Consider the following 23,134-nt stretch of genomic DNA (forward strand, 5'->3'; position numbering starts at 1 on the left):
TCCCTGTTTCATTTCCAGTCCAGGTAGCAGTTCCCTCTCCCAGTTTGCTGTTTCTCCTCCATCTCCCACACCTCTGTGTGTTTACCTATCTCCAAGCACAGCCTGGCTGATGCTTTAAATCCTTTTGGATCCTTGTTTCCCCCCCACAGTGAGATGAAGACCTTAGTGCAGGCTGCCACTTGGACACAGGAGAGGATGAACTGTCAGCTGTGACCCTCCCTGAACTGCAAAAACTGAGGGACTTCCCTGGCTTTATAGTGACTTTTCCTGTAAAATCTGCATTTTCTGGGATGGGGGAAATTATGTAACCATACAGGGTTAAAAAATAGCTGCAGAGGGGTATGCTCACTCCCTTCCACTAACAGCAGCAATACCTGGTGTTAGTTGCCCAAAACATTGGCTGCCCCTGGGTCTCTGGAAGTGTCCAAGACCAGGCTGGATGAGGCTTGGAGCAGCCTGGGCTAGAGGATGGAGTCCCTGCCCATGGCAGAGGTTGCAGTGAGATGAGCTTAGAGGCCCTCCCAACCCCAACTTTTCTGTGATCCTATAAAATCCTGTGCTTTGGAGTGAGTAATTACCTTTGTCCAAGGGGGAAGAGAAGGATGGGGGAATGAGAAATTCAGGCTCAGGTGTGCATTTATAAGAAAAGGAAAAAAGGAACATAGCATGTAGGGGGATGTACTGAGATAAAACTAGGCAAGGGTGACTGCTGGGAGCAGGGGTTAGCAGATACACATTGTGTGTTCTGGAATGCCCTTGCCAAGTGGAGGAGAAACACTGCTCTGTGGAGAGAAGGGGGAAGCTGCCTGTGAGTAGGAGTTAGAGGTGGTTCTGCATCCAGACTCCTTCCCCTTGCTTGCTGAAAGCCATGGTCTGCTGAATGGAATCACTCTGAGCCTGGCTGCCACATCCTCATGTCTGTGGCTTTGGGGATGGGCAGGAAAATCCCTGCAGAGGCAGGAGCAGAACCCTCCTAGACCGTGTGCTGGTGTGTCACTGAGCTGCCCAGTGCTGAGTGCTCAGGGAAAGCAAAGCCATCATTTCCCTTGGGATTATCCATTTCTGCTGGAATGGGTACTGCTGTGTCACAGAATGCTTTGGGTTGGAAGGGACCTTAAAGATCATCTCACCCAGCTCTCCTTAGGTAAGAGTACTTGTCTGATGTTACACATGAACTTGTGGTCAGCATGGAGCAAAATGAGCCACAGCCTTGTAAAGTACATGCTCAGAAGTAATGAATTAAGAAATGGTGTGTATGATCTTATGCTACAGCTGAGCTAAAAAACTTGGCAAAAGAGAGAGTTTCTGACTTTTCTTCCTTCTGAAAAGTTTGGCTGGTGGAAAGGCAAACCAGGTTATCTCACCAAACTTTGAGGTAGCTTTTGTTCCAGTGCAGAACCATTTAGCAATAAACAGTTCATTAATTTAAATTTCTTTTTAACGTAAAATATTACAGTTCTGGATTCCATTTTTCTTTTCCCTTTTGTTTTATGTGACATCTGGACTGTTCAGGGAGTGTTATTCCATCTTAAAATGGGGGTGGTTGTCTTTTTGAGCGATGGAGGTTTTATGGATTGAGTAGAATAATGAACACGTAGAGAAAAGATAATACAGCTGACTATCGCCTTTCACATCTGGGAACATAAGATCTTTAATTGATTTAGAGAGGTTATTTTGTCCCAACACTTGCAATTAGCAGCTCTTAATCAGTAAAATGCTTTTAAGAAATCTGGCTCGATGGGTAGATAGGTAAAAGGAGCAGGAGTAGCAGATATTGATGTTTTTTATCTCCTCTCCCAAAACCCTCTGTATTCTGTGAGAATAGCTGGCTGGGTGGGAAACAGATCTGCATGCTGCTTTCTTCAAGCCATGGATTAAAGAATCAGGCTGGAGGAGGCTTTGAGTTCAACTGCTCTGTCCCAGGGCAGGCTGGACGCACCTTTATCATGACAAGCTGTAATGGAATATGGTTTTAGCAGCCTAAAGCTGTGCCCTTGTGCTCCTCCTCACAAACTCCACTTTTTATCTCCTTGAAGCTCATCATGTGAAGGGTTCCCTGTGTGAACATTTTCCTCTCTCTCTGGCCGTGTTTAGGTGGAAGGCACGCGGGAGCCGAGCGGGGAGGTGGATTCCTCCTGCCAGGATGAGTGGGCGTCGCTAGAGATGATCTGTGGTTCGGTGCAGCTGGAGCTGTCTGAATGAAGCTATGGGCTGTGCCTCCGCCAAGCATGTGTCCACTGTTCAAAACGAAGAGGAAACTCAGAAGGGCAAGAACTACCAGAACGGAGATGTGTTTGGGGGTGAGTGTCGCAGGATTGTCTTTGTCCCAGCACCACGAGTGTCCTGGAAGGTGTACAAGGGTGTCCTAACCTTTCACCAAACACAAAGCAAAATGCCTGTTAAAATATGCCACAATGGCAGAGCAGTTGGCCCATCTGGGGGACGATATCATGACACTTGAAACAGGTGAAATCCTTAGTGAAAAAATAACATTTTAAGTGATGTACTGTCTTTACCTCCACAAGTCCTGGAATAGCTCAAAGACAACAAGTTGCACAATTCCCTCATGTATTTATATATATCTTTATATATGTATTTATATATATCTTTATATATGTATTTATATATATCTTTATATATGTATTTATATATATCTTTATATATGTATTTATATATATCTTTATATATGTATTTATATATATCTTTATATATGAATATATGTATTTATATGTATTTATATATATTTTAATATGTGTTTGTATATATATTTATATATATATTTTTACATATATATTTATATATGTATTTTTACATATATATTTATATATGTATTTATATGTGTGTGTCTCTGTTATACGTTTATATGCCATTGGGTAATAACATAGTTTACTCATTTCCTAAAAATTGAAAATCCGTTTGGGAGGAAAAGTAATTCCTCACTTCTGTAAAGCAATAAAACATTCGTTCTGAAGTCCTGTAGCAAACAGGGTTTGAAGGGACAGTGAAACTAGAAACTGAGGGATTTAGTGGTGCTGGGAAGCTGGGAATGTTGGATGAAACCATCTGGTTCACTGTGAAGACTGGTCTGTGATCCAGGTCTTGTGCATCAGGAGAGGTAAAATGATAGGAGATAAAATCATAGTCAGCTTCATGGTTTTTTGTCTGTTTTTTTTTTTTTTGCCCCAGGTTCTGTCAGTATACACAAAGTTTTTCTTCGATAAAGATGTAAATCTTTCAATACAGATTTTAAAATGTCAGGAATTATCTGAAAGACTGTTCAGAAATGATATTTCTAGATCTGTGTAGATGTCTGCCTGAAAGTTAAGTCAGCTGTGACTAAGTTCTTTGGTGCTGTTATTCTCAAAACTGGTACCTTGGTAATGAGTACACCAAACCTCCCTGGTGCTTTTTCCAGCCTTTCTGAGGGCTGGCTTGGTCTCCCACTGGATCCCAGAGTAAGAATTCCCAGAGGTGTTACCTGAAGAGAAAGCAGTTGTTGAACAAATTTCAGGACTGTTCAGCCCTCTTTCTCATCCCTGGGAGATGCTGGGTTTGGAATTGTCAGCTCAGTACATTACTTTTGTTTAAATAGGCTTTAAGTGCTGTCATAAACAGAAAATTCTATCAGTTGCTCAGAGGAATTTGAGTTTAGATTTTAGCTTATACTTAGGGAGCAATTTTTGGCCAAATGTGAGTCTCAGTCTTTTTCTTTTTTTTTGGTGGTGGTTTAACCACATGCTGTGGGCCAAAGATCATAACTTCAACACAGGAAACTTAAAGTAGCTTCTGGAGTCAGAGGATCAAGAAGATTGAAGGGATTTCAAAAAGCTCCCATTTATAGAGCTGGACTGGTGTCAGCAGTATCATTTAGGTATTCTGGGATCCATTTGAGGGCTGTAAATCCTTCTGTATTGTACTGTGAGGAGTGCTTCCTGCTCTTAACCATTTCCTGGCCCATGCTTTAGTTTAGGTGTTGGATTTGTCATTCCTAAGGATCTGAGTCCATGACTGATTCCTTCTTAGCAGAGTTGGAGTCTGACTTAACTCATTGATTGGTAACCATAGAAGTCACATTTTCCCCTTGCTGTTGAAAGACAGCTTCTAGGTCAGGAGCTGGGTGCAGGAGGAGGTTGAGCTGGAGTTTTTACAGATCCTCCAGTGCCACCCCTGCCATGGGCAGGGACACCTCCCACTGCCCCAGGGTGCTCTAAGCCCCATCCAACCTGGGCTTGGGCACTTCCAGAGATCCAGGGGCAGCCACAGCTTCTCTGGGCACCCTGTGCCAGGGCATCCCCACCCGATGCTTCCATTCTTATTTTTAGGAAGGGACAGAAGTGTCTCACCCATCCAGTGGCCATGAGCAGAGTATCTGTGCTGCCTCTGGGCATTGAAAATCCCCTGCAGTATGAATAGGCAGAGCTAAACCAAGGTGAGTGGTAGGGAAACAAGGAGCCAGGAGGTGATGGAGAGGGAATTAGAGGTTAGTTCTTGGCAAGGAGGCTGCAAAGTAAAGGAAGCAGAAGTCAGATGGGGTTGGAAGGTGGCTGATGTGTCAGTAACACCCTGAGAATATCAGTGAGCATGAGCCATGCTGTGTATGGGCAGGAGCACGGGCAGGGTTGGCACCTGGGGACCAAGGGGACATCAGGTGCCTGTGCAGAAGCAGCAGGGATGAGCCTCATGGCTGTGATGGCCACATTGCCTCAGATGTTTCACTAGGGGAGGAAGTCCTGAGGGATTTGCACAGCAGTGAGAGGATTAAAGGAAAAGAGCAGAGTGCTGGTGCTGCCTTCCCTGGGCAGGCAGTGGGCTCTGAGGGATGTGGCTGACAGGAAATTGCCCCTCACTGTGTGACTACACCCCACTGGAAGCAGCTCACCTTCCTTCCTCTAGCACCTGCCCCAGACAAGCTGCAGGCAGAAGGAGTCAATAGTAAGGATTGTACTTTCCAGTTAAGCAGTGTTTGGATTTTTTTTCCCCATGAGTAGTTTCTACTTGACTGACATTGAATCCAGAGAGAATTTTCTGAGCTTCTCAGAGTGGTGCAGTTCTGCTTTGGCTCTTCCTCAGAACCTCTGGATCTTTCTCTTCTTTCATGGTGGGATTGGTTGCAGTCAAGTCTATTGACTATTTGGGAGATCATGGCTTCTGAGAGATTTCTTTTTTTGAACTTTTAGAAGTCACTGCAGATTAAGATTGATCTCTAGTACCCTATTTCTTCCCCAGCTTTTAACCTTTTATTTTAGCTGAGCAGACACATTGAGCAAGGTGCTTGCTGTGAATTTGAAATCCTGGTGTTCAAAACCAAGAAACCCATTGTGAAACCCATGAATTTCTGTAAGGACAAATCCTGGTAAATGAAACCAAAACATAAAAATTTCCACCCTATCCCAAGCTGTAGGAGTCATGCTGCATTTTGCTGTAATATATATTTAAATAATTGAGTTAGCAGGCCTATCAAAGGAGATGTTCTAGAGAAGATTGAATATAATATGATTATTATGTCTGTTGGTCTCTAATGACTTTAAAATCCCTCTAATAAGGATAGTAATAATAAATCTTCATTTATTCATCATTTCACTTCAAAGCTGATTTCCAGGGCAATACATAAGAACTGTAATATGTAAATACCAATGAAGAACAAAATGCCATGATAGAGCCTTAAGCATTGTTGATTTCAGCATATGTTTTAATAATATAACATCTCCTGTAGATTAATTTTATTTGTGCCTTTATAAAAAATTATGGGATGTTCCGTTGAGGAGGAGGTCATTGAAGTAATTCTTTCTGTAAGAAAATAAGTGGTAATGTGATTTGGGAAAAAAATAAATTCTAGAATGTGTTCATTAGTCTGAGAGGCTTAATCCAGATGTTTCCATGGAGCTCCTTGGTGCTTTGCAAAAGGGGGAGTGAACATGTCAGGTCAGAATTTCCTGACAAAATGGGAATATCATGGTGGGATTTCTGTTATTAGGAGCAGCTCAATTGCTAAACCTGTCTAAATAAAGCTGAACCCAAAGCACAATCGTTTATAAAGCAGTTTATCTCAGAACAGCTGAGAAGGCTAGGAAAGGAAATCTTCAGCAGTAAAGTATTATAATGAGATTGAAAAATTGATTCATGCACAAGGCCAGGCTGGATGGGGCTTGGAGCCACCTGGGCTAGTGGAAGGTGTTTGTGCCCATGGCAGGAGTGGGATAGTCTTTAAGGTCCCTTCCAACCCAAACCATTCTCTTTCCTTGCCTTGTTTAGCAATTTGTTGATAGTCTGCTTCTTATATAAGTAAACGGGGCAGCTCTAAACAAGTGCTTCAGGAAATGAGAGAAAGGAATAGAACCAAACCCTACCCACCAAGGTTATATTCTTGTGGGAAATGTAACAAAATTGCATGTGTTATCTGGGTTTATGATGTATTTATGATGTATTTGTGTAACTCTGAGAACACCCTTGGTAAGTCAATAATTTACTATTTTATTACCATAAGGAAGCAACAGAGTTTAAAGAAAATCAAAACAAAACTAAACCGCACCCCCAGGTTTTGTCTGGTTATGTTTTCATGATCAATATGTGCAAAAAAAGCATTTTCCACGTGAATTAAAACTGTATTTTCATGTACAGAAGTGGCTCATCTTTATAGCTCTTGGGAAAAGTGCTGCATTTGCAGAAGAGGGAAGAGGCTGCTCTGGACTATGGGTTGGCTCTGAGTAGTAACAAAACAAGCTCTTCCTCCCTCTCCAGCACAGAAATATAGATATATAAAGATTACAAAAAGAGCAGTCCTAGGCATGGCAATGAACCAGATCCAGGAAATGCAGTGAGGAGCACCAGGAGATAAGGCTGGAGACAGGAGAGATGGGAGAGAAGATATCTACAATGTGGGGCTGAGGTCCTTCCAGGAGATGGGACCAGAGGCAGGCAGACCTGCTCTGGCAGGGACTGGAGGCCCAAGTCTCAGCAGAAGCAGAGCTCCTGGACCATGGGCAGGAGATGCAGGTGGGCTCTCAAGGGGCTGGTTGTGGCCTCAGTGCACTCAGGACTGACAGGGACTGACAGCAGCTGTCCATTAATTGTGGTCTGTGTGTAATGATGGTGGTTGAAATAGTTCTCCCTTCTCCTACTCTTTTCCCCATTTTTCCCCCCTTGGAAGTGCAGAAACACTGATCTGGTGTTCCTTTGGGGTGACATCCACGTCTGTGGAAAGGTTCCTACCGGCTCCAAGAAGGTACCTTGCCTCTTTTGGCAAGATTGGTTTTCAGTGTCTATTTTCATTGATCCAGCAGAGAAGAAAACCAGTTCTGAAGTGATGGGAGAGTAGCTTTTTATATACCTGGGTGCTGGAAAATTACTTAGCTGTAAATGGTCCAGGCAGTAGAGCAACAGTGTTTGAAGATATTTCTCGGTGCCTATTTGAAAAAAGTAATTAGAAAGACCCAAAAAGAGATGTCTTTCCTGAATGGATAGAAGATCTTTGCCATGGAAAGGTTGCTGAGGTTTTCCTACCTGAAAGAGACCTGGGCTTGGAACAGGTATCCATAAATTAGACAGCCCTCACACTCTATAGTGACCTTCTTCTGGTGGTTAATCTTCTTGGACTGTTTTTACAACCCCTTGTCATGGTGTTAGATGAGGGAATTATTCTGCACAGTCATTCTCCTCAGTGGAAGGGAACTGTTTTTACCCAGATCTTTGCAGTGCTGGGTTTGGAACGATGCACACACAGTTGGACTCGCCACTTCCAGTGGGGATTTACAGTGCAGAGACAGAAGGTGAGCCAAGGTGGACAAACAGTTGATATCCCTGTTTTAGGAGCAGAAATTAATCACAGGCAGTCTTGGGGTCTCTAGCTTGTCAGAGTGACCACAAGATACGTTAGAAAGTCTCTTTTCCCAGCCCAGTGCTTGAAGAAGGAGCCAGAGCTCTTCATTTCTTGGTCTCAAGGTTGTTTATTGTTCCTTATCTATAAAATTCTTTCTCCTGTCCAGCTGAGGTCCGCTCAACAGGACAGTCAGAGGCACTCTGCCTGCCCTGGGGTGGTGCTGTCTTTTTATACAAAAAACTACGTATACAATATTTACAATAACTTTCCAATACCTATCACCTATGTTAGACAGTGAGCTTCTTCTCTAAACCAATCTGTAAGTGCCACCATCACAGCAGAAGATGGAGGCCAAGAAGAAGAAGAAGGAGAAAGGCTGGACATGCCCAGATTCCTCCATCTTGCCCCCTGAACCCCCATTCTAAAAAACCCATAAATCTATTTTTCACCCCGTGATAACTTCACTATCATTCCACTTAAACTGTTGTGGCTTGCAGATCTTCATATAAGGTTGCTAATTTGCTCCATGGGTCATAATCAAACCCACAGGTGTTTTGGGCTCTGTGCCAGGGTCTCTGAGCCCCCTGGCAGGGGTCTTGGCAGTCCAGGACAGCCAGAGGGATGTCCTGAATTCCGACAAGGCAGGTCATCACTTCCTTGCTGCTTATTTTCATGTGAGCTTTCCCCTTTTGCAAGCTCTCCATCAGCATCAGAGCACCCCAGAGGGCTCTGAGGGACCCCGAGTCTCTGCAGTCCCTGGAGGGAGGGCAGAGAGAACGTGGTGTTATTCTAGGAGTGACCTTTCCTCCAAGCTGCTTACCCCATGGAGAGTCCATTCCCAGCCCACAGAAATGGAGTGCAAGGGGTGTGGATTTCACAATTGCATTAGTGGGCTATAAATAGGGCCATACATCCGCCTTTGGAGCTGGCTAGGAAGGAGCCGGGATGTGTTTTCTAGCAGCCTTGGTGCTAAAGGAAATCCGTTTTTTTTATGGTACAGACACACTTAGTTTTTCACTTAATCTTTTCAAGACGATCTCTGGCGTTCATTGCCTACCTGGACATGCAAACAAGGAAAAATCCTGGTAAAAATGCCATTTACTTTCAGTTACTGCAGTGTTCCTTTAGCCATTTTCCAAGTGTTTTATTACTGGGCCACAAATTTGGAGAACTAAAAAACCAAGAGAAAACCCCAAAGCCTGGAATTTGGGCAGAAAAGACTCACTCTAGGGAATAATTCCCAATTCCCCAGGTAAGCCTTGTGTAGCTGTATGGGTGTGTATTCATTTCAGCAACACAAAACTGAAAATTTTAAGGCTGTAATTTTATAGTAGGAAATATCTACTGGTAGAAATAGCTGTTAAATACAAAGAAAAGGTATGTAACCAATAAGTATTTGTGTATCTTTGGCACACACAGCCAGAGGTGCCTTTATAGGATAGAGGAATTGAACATAGAAGGCGTTTTTCCAATAGGTAATTCTCAAAACCACTGTGCCATCATGGATATTTTCAATAAATATTACAACCAAGTGGTCTCATGTTCTCCTTGTGGAGAGGCCCAAGACTGACAGTGCTCTGCCTTGAGCTAGCACCAGAGAAAAATGGGAGCAAAATGGAAAATGTTAAGACTTTTTCTTCATGTGCTTGTGAAAAAAAAAGCCTGGCTTCTACTGAGGGCTGTCATTATTATGCCCTGCCATGCACTTTTTCTTCTTACCTGTATGAGTGGGGGCTCTGGCAGGAAGGATCAGGGTTAGGGTGCTTTTAAATTCTGTTTTTCCTTTCTGCTCTTGCCACAGGAGCACTGCAGGGGCTGTTCAGGCAGCTCGGGTGCAGAGCACTTTGTGTTCCGTGGTGCTGGAAGGAGCATGCAGTCACCTTTGTTCCAGGAGTTACGGCTCCATGAATGATCTCGAGCTATTCAGAGGGAAAAAAGGGGGTGTCGTGGATTGTTTTTTTTCCACTGAAGTCACCTGAATTGTGTAATGCTTGTAGTTGTTATATTGCATGCATGTTATCCCCTGTATTTTGTTGTCAAGTGGTCACAGCCCCCAAGGCTGCCAGAGCTCCAGGAGCATTTGGACAATGCTCCCAGGCATGCACAGGGTGGGATTGTTGGTTTGTTTGGGTTTTTTTTAGCTATTACTAAACTCTTTTCTTTCAGACATCAGTATTTTTAAAACTTTCTTTTAAAAAGCGTTGCCCAAAGGGAAGGGAAGAAGGCATGGAAAATCTGTAACCAGAGTAAAATATTAATCTTTCCAATAGGTTACTTTTGGAGCTGCTAGATGGTCTGTAAGTAAAATAATGTAATTAACTTCTGTATCTTTTGCATCTGGAAATGTGTGCTGTATTTTGTAAATCAAGTTTTCATTAGATCTCCCCTCTTGGTTTAAAGAAATACTGACAGTGAGGAGATGTTGCTGGTTCAAGGTATTTATTCAGTCCCTTCCATATTGGAATTAATAAAAATTAAATAGCTGCTGATTTACAAACACTCTTGGAGGCCCATGAGCATGGAAAATTTGATAGCCCAATATTAATAGGAAAAAGTTACTATCCCAGAAAGGGTATGAAAATCCATTTCAAGTCATACGTTGCGGGGCAACAATCTCATTTAATAGCTGACTGATTGAGAATGGCATTGCTTGTTAAGGAAAGAGGAATTGGCTTTTTTATTGACAAGGAAACTGAAGGCGCCTCATCCTGTGTTTGCAGTAATAGGAGATGTGTGATTTCGAGGGTGTGGAGTGGTAATGACTTATTTCCAGGGAATGCTTGGGGCAGCTCCGTTCAGGAGTTGCTTTTGGGTGGGTGGATAGCTTAGAGGGGCTGTAAAAGGCACAGCCTGCAGTGCTGCACGAGGGATGCTCACAGAAATGGTCAGTTAGGTGTTTTTCCTGGAACTGGATAGTCCCTGACAGGTTCTGTGCCAAAGTGAGGAATGTTCAGTGGAGTACGTAGACTGATGGGGGTGAAGGGAGGGTCAGCAGAGACTGGGAGTTTCATTAATGACATTGAAAAACCTGAAAAGAATTAAGTGTTTTGTGCTTGGTGGTTTTTTTTAAACTTACTGAGGGAGAATTTCAAACCAGAGCAGTGAAATGGAGTTGAAGGAGCCTTTCCAAGCTGGCCATGCTGTGCTGTGTTCAAGGCAGCCTGGATCCAGACACCCACCTGGGTACTTCATATGAACAGTCGTATTTTCAAGGCACAGACCCCTTGTTTTCCTCCTGTCCATTCCTTTAGTTAATCTCCCTGCTGCTTGTTCCCTCCCCGCTTTCATTTCTCAATTTCATCTTTTTAGTGGGCTAGATAATTGCATTTACTGGGTATCCTTCCTGCCAAACACTGTGGCTGTAATCTCCTCTACCTGAGAAATGGTTTCCTTTAAAAAAACCTAGTGTGTGCCTCGAAGTTGTGTTAATTAAATGAAAACAAAAAGGTAGGAAAAAAGTGTCTGTGTGTGTATATATATATTTATATATATATATGTATATATGAATTATATAGCTTCAGCAAGCAGAAATCTGGGTAGCTGAAAGATAGTTATGAGTGCACACCACCAGCACTCTTCTTTGGCTTTGTAATTACAGAGGAGTGCACAAAAGTCTTTAATTATATGATCACATGGCAGGTTTTTTCAATACCATCTCACATACGGTGTTTCCTCAGATCCTGAACACAAAGACAGTGGAAGCAAGGCAGAGATTGTGTGTTTAGCATTAACTGGATTTGGGGATGTTGAGGTTGTATTTTCAAATCTTCCCTGAGATAATGAAATGGCCTCTGAGGCTGTGGTTCCTCTGACCTACCTACAGCTAAGGTAGACCTGGCAGATACAGAGCAGTGGGGCTGTGCCCTGGTGTGAGGTTAGTTAAAACAATCCTTAACTCATAATGTGATGGAAAATTGTATGTACAACTCCAGGTTTCACAGGGCTTGGACTAGATGACAGCTCAAAACATAGAGTAGCCCTGGGTCTCGGGGTCGGCTGCTTGTTCTCTGCCCCCGAGGTGAGTTGGGTGGTCCAGGGAGCGACCCCAGGCTCTGAAGAATGAGACTGGACTCTTTGCTGTTCGGTCTTCAGGTTGTTTATTAAGTCTTATCTACAAAATTTTCTTCCTGGCAGACAGAGGTCTGACCAGCAAGGCAGCCACGATGCTCTCCGACCGCCCCCAAGGCTGCTCCGTCTCTTATACCACAAATTACGTATATCATATTTACCTTTACCTCCCAATACCTATCACCCATGTTGGACAGTGCACCCCTTCCCCAAACCAATCCCTGAGTGCCATCACCACAGCAGAAGATGGAGAACAAGAAGAAGAAGGAAGAAGGATGAGACACGCCCTGTTCCCTCCATCTTGTCCCCATTACCTTTATACAAAAATTTTTAAAACTTATATTTTCACCCTGTGTACACCTTATAAAAACACCCTTTAAACCTGTGACACCTTCCAGCCCTCATACCAAACTGGCAATTCATTTGCAGGATCGAAATCCAGCCACCAAGTGTTCCGGGCATCATGCCAAGATCTCCGAGCCCCCTGACGGGGTTTCGGCTCTCGACGTGGTCTCGGGGGACTCCTCACATCCGAAGTGATGTGCAGAGTTCCCACACTGGGGACTTTTTGACCAAGAAGAAACCAAGTGGTGGAAGGAACCAAGAAGAAAAAACAAGTAGAGGGAGCTAAGAAGGAACCAAGTGAAGGTGGGAAGCAAGTAACCCCCTGCTTGATTTGGCTGCACATCTCCTGCTGTGACAGCTGATGTACAGTGATTTGTTTGTGCGAGTCGCGTGCCAAATTTGAGAATTAAACCTATAGATTTAAACAAGGGAGCTGAATTATGGCTTCATCATCACCTGCCACCTTTAAACTGGGGGGAAAGTAATCAGAAAATGCAAGATGGACAAACTGAGGCACCCGAGGAGCAGCAGCAGTGCAGGGGTTGGTACAGCACCTTCTGCCACAGGCAGGCATCAGGCTGGGAGAGGACAGAGCTACCAAGGGATGGAGAGCTGTGAGCAGCTCTGGAAGCTGCTGACAGCACTGGGGAGGGATGGGGGGCTAATACAGAAACATGAGGGGTTGTGCTTCTCCAGCAGCAAAGACCAAGATCATGTCCAGGACAGTTAATGGAGCTGTGTTCTGTCAGACCTTTCGGCCTTAGGGATTGCTGCTGAAAGATGCCATGGCTTGGGCCTGCAGGAGGGAGGTTTGGTGAAGTAGAAGGGAAGTTGCTAAATTTCTTCAGGTAGGCATCACCCTTGAGGGAGTTAATGTTTCATGAAGCACTGGGTATGCCATGGGGCTGCTGGATAGCTTAGGAAAGAGTTCCTCTGTCTTGCTGAATGCCCTTCCAGTTCTGCAGGAATCCTCCACTTAGGGACTGGCTTTTGTTGCACTGAGTGTCTCAATCCCTTTTTTCCTCCAAAAACCCAGCCCTAGTGGCCACATCTGCAGAAGCAGTTGTTGGCATTCCTTGGGTATATGTCAGGGTTGTGTAGGAAGAAGGGAAAGTGCTTGAGGGTGGTCTTTGCAGATGTGCTGTGATCTGTGTGGTGTGTTGATTTTTAAAGAGCTGTTCTGTCAGAGGATTTGGATTTTGTTGGCAGAATTGGTGTGTTGCTCATGCACCTGTTCTCTGTTTAGTATCTTCTGGTGTCCACTGCCTCGACTCAGAGCAGTGGCTGTATTTTTAGATTGGATTAGGGTAAGGTAAATTAATTTGGGAAATCTGAATGAGCATTTTCAGATAATCCTTTGAGAAAAATGGGTTGGCTTATTTCCTAAGCTATTTTTATTATTCTATTCATGTTAGTAAAACCATGATCACTTGGATCAGGAATTGCCTGTGAATTGATAGCTTTGAGGGTTGGCAACAAGGAAAACAACAGGCTGCTCACCCAATACTGGTTGATCTCCAATGAAATTTCACTCCCAGCCCACATCCAAGTGGATCAGAAACCCACCCCCACAGCTGAGCAAATGCTTTAACCCTTTAGACTCAAATGAACCACAGAGCTGCTGCTTTCTGTGAGTGCTTGAAGCAGGACCTAAGAAGATAACTTAGATATCCTCCATTTCCTAATATTTAGTTCAAGAAATATTAATTTGCAGGATTTTTGCAACTACTTTCTCTGACTGTTGACTTTTTTGGGGGATTTTTGGCGTAACTTCTCTGGTATCTGGGCAGTTGATACCCACATACATAACAGGGTTGGAATAACCTGAGTAGCTCATCTCACCCTTCCAGTCCTCCAGACCAGATGCACATGAGCCCGTGGCACTCCAGGCTGATGACTCAGGTGCTGGAAGCTGCAGCCACCCAGGCAATCTGATTCTGCTCCTTGACTCTCCTGGTGCTCTGTGATTGTGTTTTTTCCCCTGGTGTGTAGCCTGGCTCTCTCTAGAGCTGGGCCCACCACTGCTCGTGTCCTCCCAGTGCAGCTGTGGATCTTGGAGTGTTCCTCCTTCCCCGTGGCACTGGGGATGGGCTCCAGGAGAGCTCGTCCAGCTCCAGCATCCCAGCACAGGCAGGACAGGGAGCTGTTGGAGCCAGTCCAGAGGAGGCCATCAAGATGATCAGAGGGATGGAGCAGCTTTGCTGTGAGGGAGGGCTGGGAGAATTAGGATTGATCAGCCTGGAGAAGCTTCAGGCCTTCAGTGCCTGTAGGGAGATGACAAAAAAGATGGAGTGACTGTTTACAAAGGATGGAGTGACAGGACAAGGGGGAATGGCTTCCCACTGTCAGAGGGCAGGGATAGACGGGATATTGGGAATTGTTGCCTGTGAGGGTGGTGAGGCCCTGGCACAGGGTGCCCAGAGAAGCTGTGGGTGCTCATAGAAAATGTCCCTGCCCATGGCAGGGGGTGGAATTAGATGATTTTTAAGGTCCCTTCCCACCCAAACCATTCTGGGATGTTTGGCATGTTCTGTGCTCAGCATCTAAGTGGCTCACCTGCTGCTTTATGTTTCAGTTAAATTGCATCAAAATCTCTTACGGTTCTTAACAAATATTTTTAGAGAAAGCAATTCAGTCCTTTATCTAAATATAGCTTTGAGCTTTCAAGCCTTTGGGAGAGGGGAGCACGTGGAGCTTTGATCTGTGGCATTCACAGCAGTAGGAGCACTTTCTGCACCTGGCAGAACCAAGTGCAGTGCAGATGAATTTGTTAGACAGAAAGCTCCTATTTTACAGAACAGACCTGTGGTTTAGCAGGGATGGAGGATAAATCCTGGCATGTCGTGTGATAGAAAGGCAAGAGAGACTGCAGAAAAATATGTGGCACAGGGAGATAGATGAAGGTGTGTTTAGAAACTTCCCTCTTGGTGGTATCGCTGAAGTACCACTCACCTCCTGCCTGATACTTGATATTGTGCTAAAAATAGAGAAGAGGCTCACCCATCGTCCCTCTTGATGACAGCGGAACCAAATCTGTTTGTCCTTAGATGTCTGAAATGGGAATCAGTGTAAATCAGCTTTCTATTCATTTACTTATTTAAAGGCTTGCTGTTTAACCAAGTATTTCTCTGAAAGTCACAGTGACTCTAGATATATTTGACAAAGTTATGCTTTTCTGGTGTTGCTCTTTCCTTTAAACTGAGCTGGAATTGATGTCATTGCCCATATTCCTGTGGTAAAGGCACAGCCATGTCTGGAAGTGCTGAAGACATTTTTCTCATGGGAACCACCACGGTTTTGTGCCCCCCACCCAGTAATTGTTTCAATATTCTAAGTTGATATGCTCATTTATCACTGAAATTGTTATTAATGAGTGCTGTTTTTCTTTGTCACATTGCCATGGCAACTGGGTGACATGTTTGAGTGGAATTATCTGTTTCCAGATGGAGATCTTCATTCATAAGATTTGCCTGCTGAGAATTTTTGCAGCATATTCAACTTCAAAATTCTTCCTCCCTGTGCCTTTCCACAGTTTGGAGCTAGAAGCATTTCTGCTTTCTGGTTTATATCCTGTGATTTTGTGGTGGGTGTTATGCTTGCAATATTTCTGTCTTTTGTGGTTCATTTATGTTGTTTTTCTTTGGATTTAATTGAGTTGCTTCTCTTCAACTCGGGATTTGCTGTGACAGTCCTGTAAAGCCATTCCTCCCCCATATGAGTTATTGAAAATTTTCTCATTTTATGTAATACACCACACAGTGGAAGAGAGGACTTGATTTTGTTTTTACTCCTGAAAAGGAGCATAAGGATGCATGATATATCACTTTCTGAGTGATAGTGTCCTTATTTTTTTAATCATATTCACTATTTGATTTTTAGTTCTATACAAGAAAGAAGCATGAACATGTTTCACTTTTCTTTTTGATATAAAACTGTATTTAGGGGAAAGACCAAGGTAAACACACATAGAGTACAGATTTCCTTGATCCTGAATGTCTTACAGTTTTAAAGGTCTTGTTGGCTGCCAGACTTAATTAGGTCCTGCTGGATCTCAGTCAACATTTCAGGATTTCTCTGGATTTGTTTCTGATCACTCACATCAAAATACCTGAAAATGCTGTGTTTGCTTCAGTAGGAATTAGAAGGTAAAACTTAAAATATGTTTTTTATCATCCTTTACTTCTTCGACTCCAGGCTACTCTTAACTTAGTGAGCAAAACCAGGTTAGCAGTTTTTTGCACATACCTACAGGAAAGGCATTAAGGGCCCCTTCATCCAACCCGTCTTTAATCCAGTTTTCATATTCACTTCAAACTATTAATGACCATACACCTCATGATCTGCTTCAAGGTCTGTGTGTTGTGTAGACATCCCTTTTGCAATTGCAGAGCTTTCATCCTGACAGTAGGTTTAGAACAAGCACAAGCTCATAAATAGCTCAGAATCTGTAGTTTCTGAACACTTTGCCTTATGTGTAAAGTATCTATAGAAGACAAATTTTGTCTTCACCTAGTCAAAAGAAGTCTGTGTATCATTGTGTCCTCCCAAAAATAACAATGCAGTGCAAGACCCATCTTCTGAAAATAATTATTTTATTTTAATTCCTCTATTTAATATATTTGAAATAAAGGATGTTGTCTTACCTGTGAATAAGGTTCTCTGTTACACCAGCAAGCAGTGTCCTCCCTAGATGTATAATTCTGTATAATTACTTAGCTGTTCTTTTCCCTTGCAAAGTGAAATCATATCTATTCATACCTCCCTCTAGCCAGAGACTACTCAATGCTAACAAATATTTCCAATGTATTATACCACTGCTCCTTGTTTTAAGGAAGGGATTTTGCCTGTGATACAGAACTAGGAGAGCTTATGAGTAATGATGTTGCTTCAAACATAACAGATCTCTGATCTGCTCCCTTCACTTCTGTGTGTAGCTGATAAAACAGTTGTTATGGCTCACTTATTAACCAAAATGAAGTTGATCCCTGCCTTTCCACAGGCCAGTGCTGCATTTGCCATTTGGTCTCACTGTGGTGTGTGCAGAGAGCCCCTGGATTGCTGGAGCTGGAGCTGCCTGGAGCTCTGGGCTGTTCATCACCCCTTGAGCCACTGGGAGCTGAGTGCCAGCCCCTCAAACCCTTCCCCAGTGGGTCTCACCCCAAGAGATAATCTCTTGGCCTTTAGGGCAGATCCTCAGCTTCAGATTGTGTCAAAGCTTTATTGCTTTTTGAGATACAAGCAGAGATTTCTTCTGCTCAAAGACAGACCATCTATTAGAGCCAGGACATTTATATTAATTTGGTAAGACATTTTCTATTACTAGGCTGATTCTGCCAACATCTGCAGGGGCTTCCTGATTTTTGTTTTTATCTTTATCCACAAAATCACAGAATGGTTTGGATTGGAAGGGGTCTTAAAGCCCATGCAGTGCCACCCCCTGCCATGGACAGGGACACTTTCCACTGTCCCAGGTTCCTCCAAGCCCTGTCCAGCCTGGCCTTGGACACTGCCAGGGATCCAGGGGCAGCCACAGCTTCTCTGGGCACCCTGTGCCAGGGCCTCCCCACCCTCACAGGGAACAATTCCTTCCCAATTTCCCATCTAACCCTGCCCTGTGGCAGTGGGAAGCCATTCTCCTAAGGAGAAGTTGGATTTCTTCAGAGTAAGACTTGCTGTGGTGGATTCAACTTGTCCAGAAAATGTTATGACAAATTACTGGTTTATTTTTCAAAACCACCTTGCTGCTGCATATCTTGGGTGTAAATTATTCAGTTGTCTGCACTTCTGCTGTTGGTAGGATGGAGGGGACAGTAACACCAGCTGTGCCAGAGATAATCGAATACTTCTTGTGTCATCAGGAAAGTATTGACGTTTACTAACACTGTTGGAAATAGCTGTGGAAATATCATAAGAAATCTGTGCAAGGTTTTCTGCCACCAGTTCAGAGCTACTTAATGCATCTGGCAAGTGATGCAGCATTTGAAGGATCTGTGCCCATGTCCATTGTGAATTTAAACTTTTTGATCTCGAGAGAGACTCTGTCCTGTCCAGGTGTATCAGAATTTCACATGTCAGCCTGATTATCCTGCCTATCAGTCAGGGACTCCTTGGTGCCCTGGTTGAATTGCTCCAAGGGATGATGTGTCCAAGGAAGCACCATCCCCACAGGATCAGCTGCTGCCTGGATATGTGTTTAATCACAATTAATCTCTTGGAATAAGCAGCAGACACATTTCAGGGTTATTTTTGCCATGGAACATCAGCCTCTCCATACCTTCCTCATTTTCCACAAGGCTGGGCTGAACTTCCTCTCTCCTCCAGTGCCCCTGGACTGGCTGTGGGTTGGGAAATGTCCTTTGTGCTGCTTTCTCTTGCTCATCTGTTTCCCCATTCAGATCCCTGCGTGCCTCTGTGGGAGTTTGATGCTTTTTCTGCGTGTGGGTTTTATTGCTAATCACAACACAGAGCACTGAGGCAGAGAGGAAAATGTAAGTTAGATAATTGCAGTCAATCAACTATTTCTAATTCTCAGGCTTTATTGTGTTCAACCCTTTTGGGCTTATGAATTGTCATCTCCAGACTAGCTGAATTACACTGGGAAAAAAGAATAAAAATAAAAAAACCTCAGAGTTGTTCACATTTACCAATCTGACAATATTGTCTTAAATTCTTCCATCTGATTTGAGGTTCTGTGTCTCAGATGCTTCTATTTGATAGATTCTATAATAAAGAAAATGTATAGATGTGGACTAGTCCAAATGCAAAACCATGATGTATTTTAAAAAATAAGATTGTTTTTTGAAACAAGTTTATTTTTAAAATAAGCCTTACTTTTCAAAGCAAGGCTTATTTAACTTCTAGACTCTGTGGTTAACAGTTCCCTGAAAACAGCTTTGTCCAGACAATATTGATTCTTTTTTTAACAACACGGTAACCCAGAAAAATCTATTTGTGCTTTGTTTTTCCCTTAGTATAACTGAGAGAAATTGCTTGAAAACCCAAAGAAAAAGAGCAAAGTTGGTGCAGTATCTTCTAATTTGCCATGGTTTTGCCCTTTATTCCAAGTGTACTGTGTCTAATTTCACTTTGTATTAATATTTTCCACCTTTGTGGGATGGAGTTTCTCTTCTGCATTGTTTACCCTGGATGGAGGAGGGTGGATGCACAACTCTGGCTGGTTTTTTCCAATAGACTCACATGCTGCAAAGATAAGCAGAGCAAAAAGTGACTGAGCAAGGGCAGTGTTGGTCCTGCAAGAACTGGATTCACAGGCTGCAGGGAAGAATCATTCTTTGTGAAATCCAATCTTGTCCTACCAAGGGAAAAATCCCTTGTTGGAGCTTTGGGTTTACTGTGGTATAGCACCTGTATGTTAGGTAACATTTCCATACTGGCATTAGAGCTGGGAATTCTAGTACTTGAAGAGCTGATAAATATTGAGGACAAACCAAGAATCCTACTTTTCTACTGTGGTATAGCACCTGTATGTTAGGTAACATTTCCATATTGGCATTAGAGCTGGGAATTCTAGTAGAAGAAGAGCTTGAAGAGCTGATAAATACTGAGGACAAACCAAGAATCCTACTTTTCCTACTTATTTTCAGGCTGAATTTCTGTCTGGGTAACATTTGTGTGCAGGAAAAATGGTGGTTGGTGGGGGAGGTGGGAAGAGGAAGATGGTCAGCATGGGGCCTTTTCTCCAGAAATCATTCTATGACTGTGCATTGTGTCAGTAGGAAAAACAAAATTTAAAAAAGGACAAAGCGATTATGGTGTGGGTTGGCTTTTTTCCAGCTTTTAACCTACATTTTCAGTATGCTCTATCAGCTTTGCTGTGCAGGGAACACCCATGAGCAGCCTTCTCTTGAGTAGCCACTGTGAGTGAATATCCAGGGATGGTGCAGGAGCAAAGAACTTGTTTGTATTGAACATAATAAAGAGAAAACTATGGATTTGGGAGAGACGACACACCAAACATCCCTGTTTCCTTGTGCCATGGCTATACTAGACCAGAGAGTTACTGAAATTCTTACTGAAGCTTTAGGCAGGAGAAACTTCCTTTGCATTAGTCACATGTAAGCTTTTGACAAGATATACATGTAATTTTTAGTTGCTTTGCTTAACTAGGGTCTATTCTAGTCAGCTGTTTTGGTTTTAGTTTGGTTTTTATCCCAGCTGCTGAACTACACTGGTTCAATTTTTTTTTCTTTTTTTTTTCTTGGTGCTCAGATGAGTATAGGATCAAACCAGTGGAAGAGGTCAAATACATGAAAAATGGGGGAGAAGATGATCAGAAAATAGCAGCCAGGAACCAAGAAAACTTGGTAAGGATTGAACTTATCACTTCTCTAATGAACTAACGTGGCTCTGCTTTTGTAATGGAATATGCAGCACCCTCCAGCTCTGGCTTGTGCGCGGCAAGAGGATTTTCTCCAAAATGTCACAACTCCCTGCAAAGCTCTCATGGAAGGTGCAAAATGCAACTTTTTCCTGCTGGTTTTTCTGAATTAGACTCTACATGATCTTGGAGTGAGTGCCTCCATGATTTTAAGTCACTCCTCTTTCTTGCAGATCCGAAAATACTCTTTTTTTGGAAATACGTGTGTCTGTGTTACAAACGAGCTGGAGTAAAACAGCACTTCTCTGCCATTAAGAAAATGACCTACTTATGTAGATACTTGCTGGTTTTCTGTATTTTAAAATTCCCAGGGAAGGCAATTTGGAACAGAAAAAAACAATATATTCATAACACAGCAGTCACAAAAATGGTGTGTGTTTCTTTTGCCCTGATTTGAGCGCTTTGCCAGCTCGTAGTTCCATTAAGGGAAGGCAATCACAGGCAAACTCTTAGGACTACTTGAAATAACTAAGATGCTGTTGAAGCAACTTAAAAATCATGGTTGAGTCACTTCTGGCATTTCTGAGAAGTTGTTTCTTCTCTTCCAAAGCTGAAGGGACTGTAGGTTTTGTTATTGGCTGGCTGGGGCTTTGACCAGTCGAAGTTTTCAAAGACATCCCACAGTTCTTGTAGCTGGGTGCAAGTTTTCACATCTGGTTCCACTCATTCAGTGCAGTTTTTCTTCACATGGAATGGTTGGGTTTCCCCCCCTCCAACTGTAGGTCCAGAGGGGAAACAGCAGCAGCAGATTCCAGTGGAACCATAACAATTATCACTACCTGAGGATTTGCCTTTTGCCATTATTGGGCAGCTGTAGAAAAAGCTGCTGTTTGGGATTTTTTACTTTTGATGAAGATGTGAGCTCCAGCAACTCGGCTACTTTATATTACCTCTCCTAGACACACATTACACAACTACAGGTGCATTCCTGTAGCAAATGAAGTTTATTTTGCTGCCCTATCCTGTGGCTGAGCAGCAGGCAATATGATTTCTTCTTCAACCTCCAGATCAGCCATTTGCTACCTGCAATTTTGCATTGCTGGTGCTCCAGTGGGTGGTGCAACTTCAGCTTGGAGCAGGATTTAGAGGTTTTTAACAGATTGTTGGGGAGCCCTTTGCAGGGCTGGGAGTTGGAGTCAGTGATCCCTGTGAGTCCCTTCCAGCCCTGGTTATACTGTGATTTTGTGTTAGATTTTCAATTGACCTTCAGCTGTAGTTAAATGAGAGTATTTGGAGAAGATCCCATGTCACTGCAGTGACAGCAGGGAAAGCTCAGATCTGCTGGGATGACACACTTGCTGAATGTCTATTCAAAACTAGCTCGAGCTGTTTTGCACTTTGGTGCTAGGTGTCTTGTAGCACCCAAGTGTTCACCTGATTAAATGTAGGAACAGCGCAGTGTTTCTCATTTTATTATTGGTGGGTCATGTGGAGCAGTGAGTTTGTTGGAAAATGTATCAGTAAGGATTTGGAGGCTAGTGTAGCTCTTCTGTCGTGTTTATCAGGAGAAAAAAAAGGCAATAACACAAGAAAGTCTTCAGCCAGACAGGATGGATATGCCTTAAAACAAAAACTGTCTTGCCCACCAAAAAGGCTTTATTTTCCTTTTCCTCATCTTTCTGTAAGGAGATTACCTTGTCTGTAATATATGCAGCTTTTTAATCCTGGGAATTGTCAAGTCCTCATCACTTCTGGTTTTTTTAAAGGGGTTTCACTATTTGAGTTCTCCTTAGTAAACATGTTTTAGCTCACTGCTTAGAGGATGGGTTAAGCTGCCCATCACTGAGGCTTTAATTTCCTCAGTGTGTGAGAAGTTGGCAAGCACTTACATAATCCCATCTTCTCATCAGCCATTTCCAGGCAACTGAAATTTTAGGAACAAGAAAAGGCGGTGGGAGAATCGACTGGCCCTTTTTCCTCCTCTCTTGTTTCTTAACCCCACATTTCTTTATTGTCACGGGGCTGCAAATTCACATTCCCTTCAGGAACACAGCCCAGATGAGATGTGTAACCTCAGTGTCTGGGTGGGTTATCTTATCCCCTGATTCTGCTGCTTGAATTGTGTTATTCAGATGCCATTGAATTTTTCAATCCCATTATCATCTCTGTTACTTTTTTAAGGTATTTTGAAGTCTTGCTTAAAAAAAAAAAAAAAAAATCGGCTCAAGTGAAAATAAACCTGCTTCCCTTGTATCTTAGGCTCTTTGATGTGCTGCCATCTCTGCCTTTGGTGCTGCAGTGTTTCTGAGTCAGGGCGATGAAGAGAATGGGAGGGCATGGCAGTCATCAGGGAAGCTGTCATTTCACCCTGGGTGCTGAGGCCAGACTCCCAGGCTTTGATTCTGCTTGAGGGAGAGCCAGAGAAGGGCTGGTACAATGTGGGTATCTGTGGGAGAGATGAGGCTCTGTCAGTGAATCACCACCTTCTCAGCTTCAGACTGAGCCTTAAGCAGGGCTCCACACTTGGGCAGCTCTGGCACGGTGAAGCAGAAATGCTCCCGAGACAC

The 23,134-nt window shown here is 43.3% G+C and overlaps 1 protein-coding gene across 1 annotated transcript in view; it reads left to right on the forward strand.

The window, feature by feature from the left end:
• The first annotated feature begins 2,094 nt into the window (after nucleotides 1-2,094).
• The window catches only part of CUNH1orf21 (chromosome unknown C1orf21 homolog), a 59,531-nt gene continuing 38,491 nt past the window's right edge, over nucleotides 2,095-23,134 (forward strand). Inside the window, exons 1-2 of the mRNA XM_031059188.1 lie at nucleotides 2,095-2,300; nucleotides 20,459-20,553. Of these exons, the coding sequence (XP_030915048.1) occupies nucleotides 2,207-2,300; nucleotides 20,459-20,553 (189 nt within the window). The 5' untranslated portion in view covers nucleotides 2,095-2,206. The remainder of the gene's footprint in view (nucleotides 2,301-20,458; nucleotides 20,554-23,134) is intronic.

Source organism: Geospiza fortis, unplaced genomic scaffold, assembly GCF_000277835.1.
Source record: "Geospiza fortis unplaced genomic scaffold, GeoFor_1.0 scaffold229, whole genome shotgun sequence".
Classification (NCBI taxonomy): domain Eukaryota; kingdom Metazoa; phylum Chordata; class Aves; order Passeriformes; family Thraupidae; genus Geospiza; species Geospiza fortis.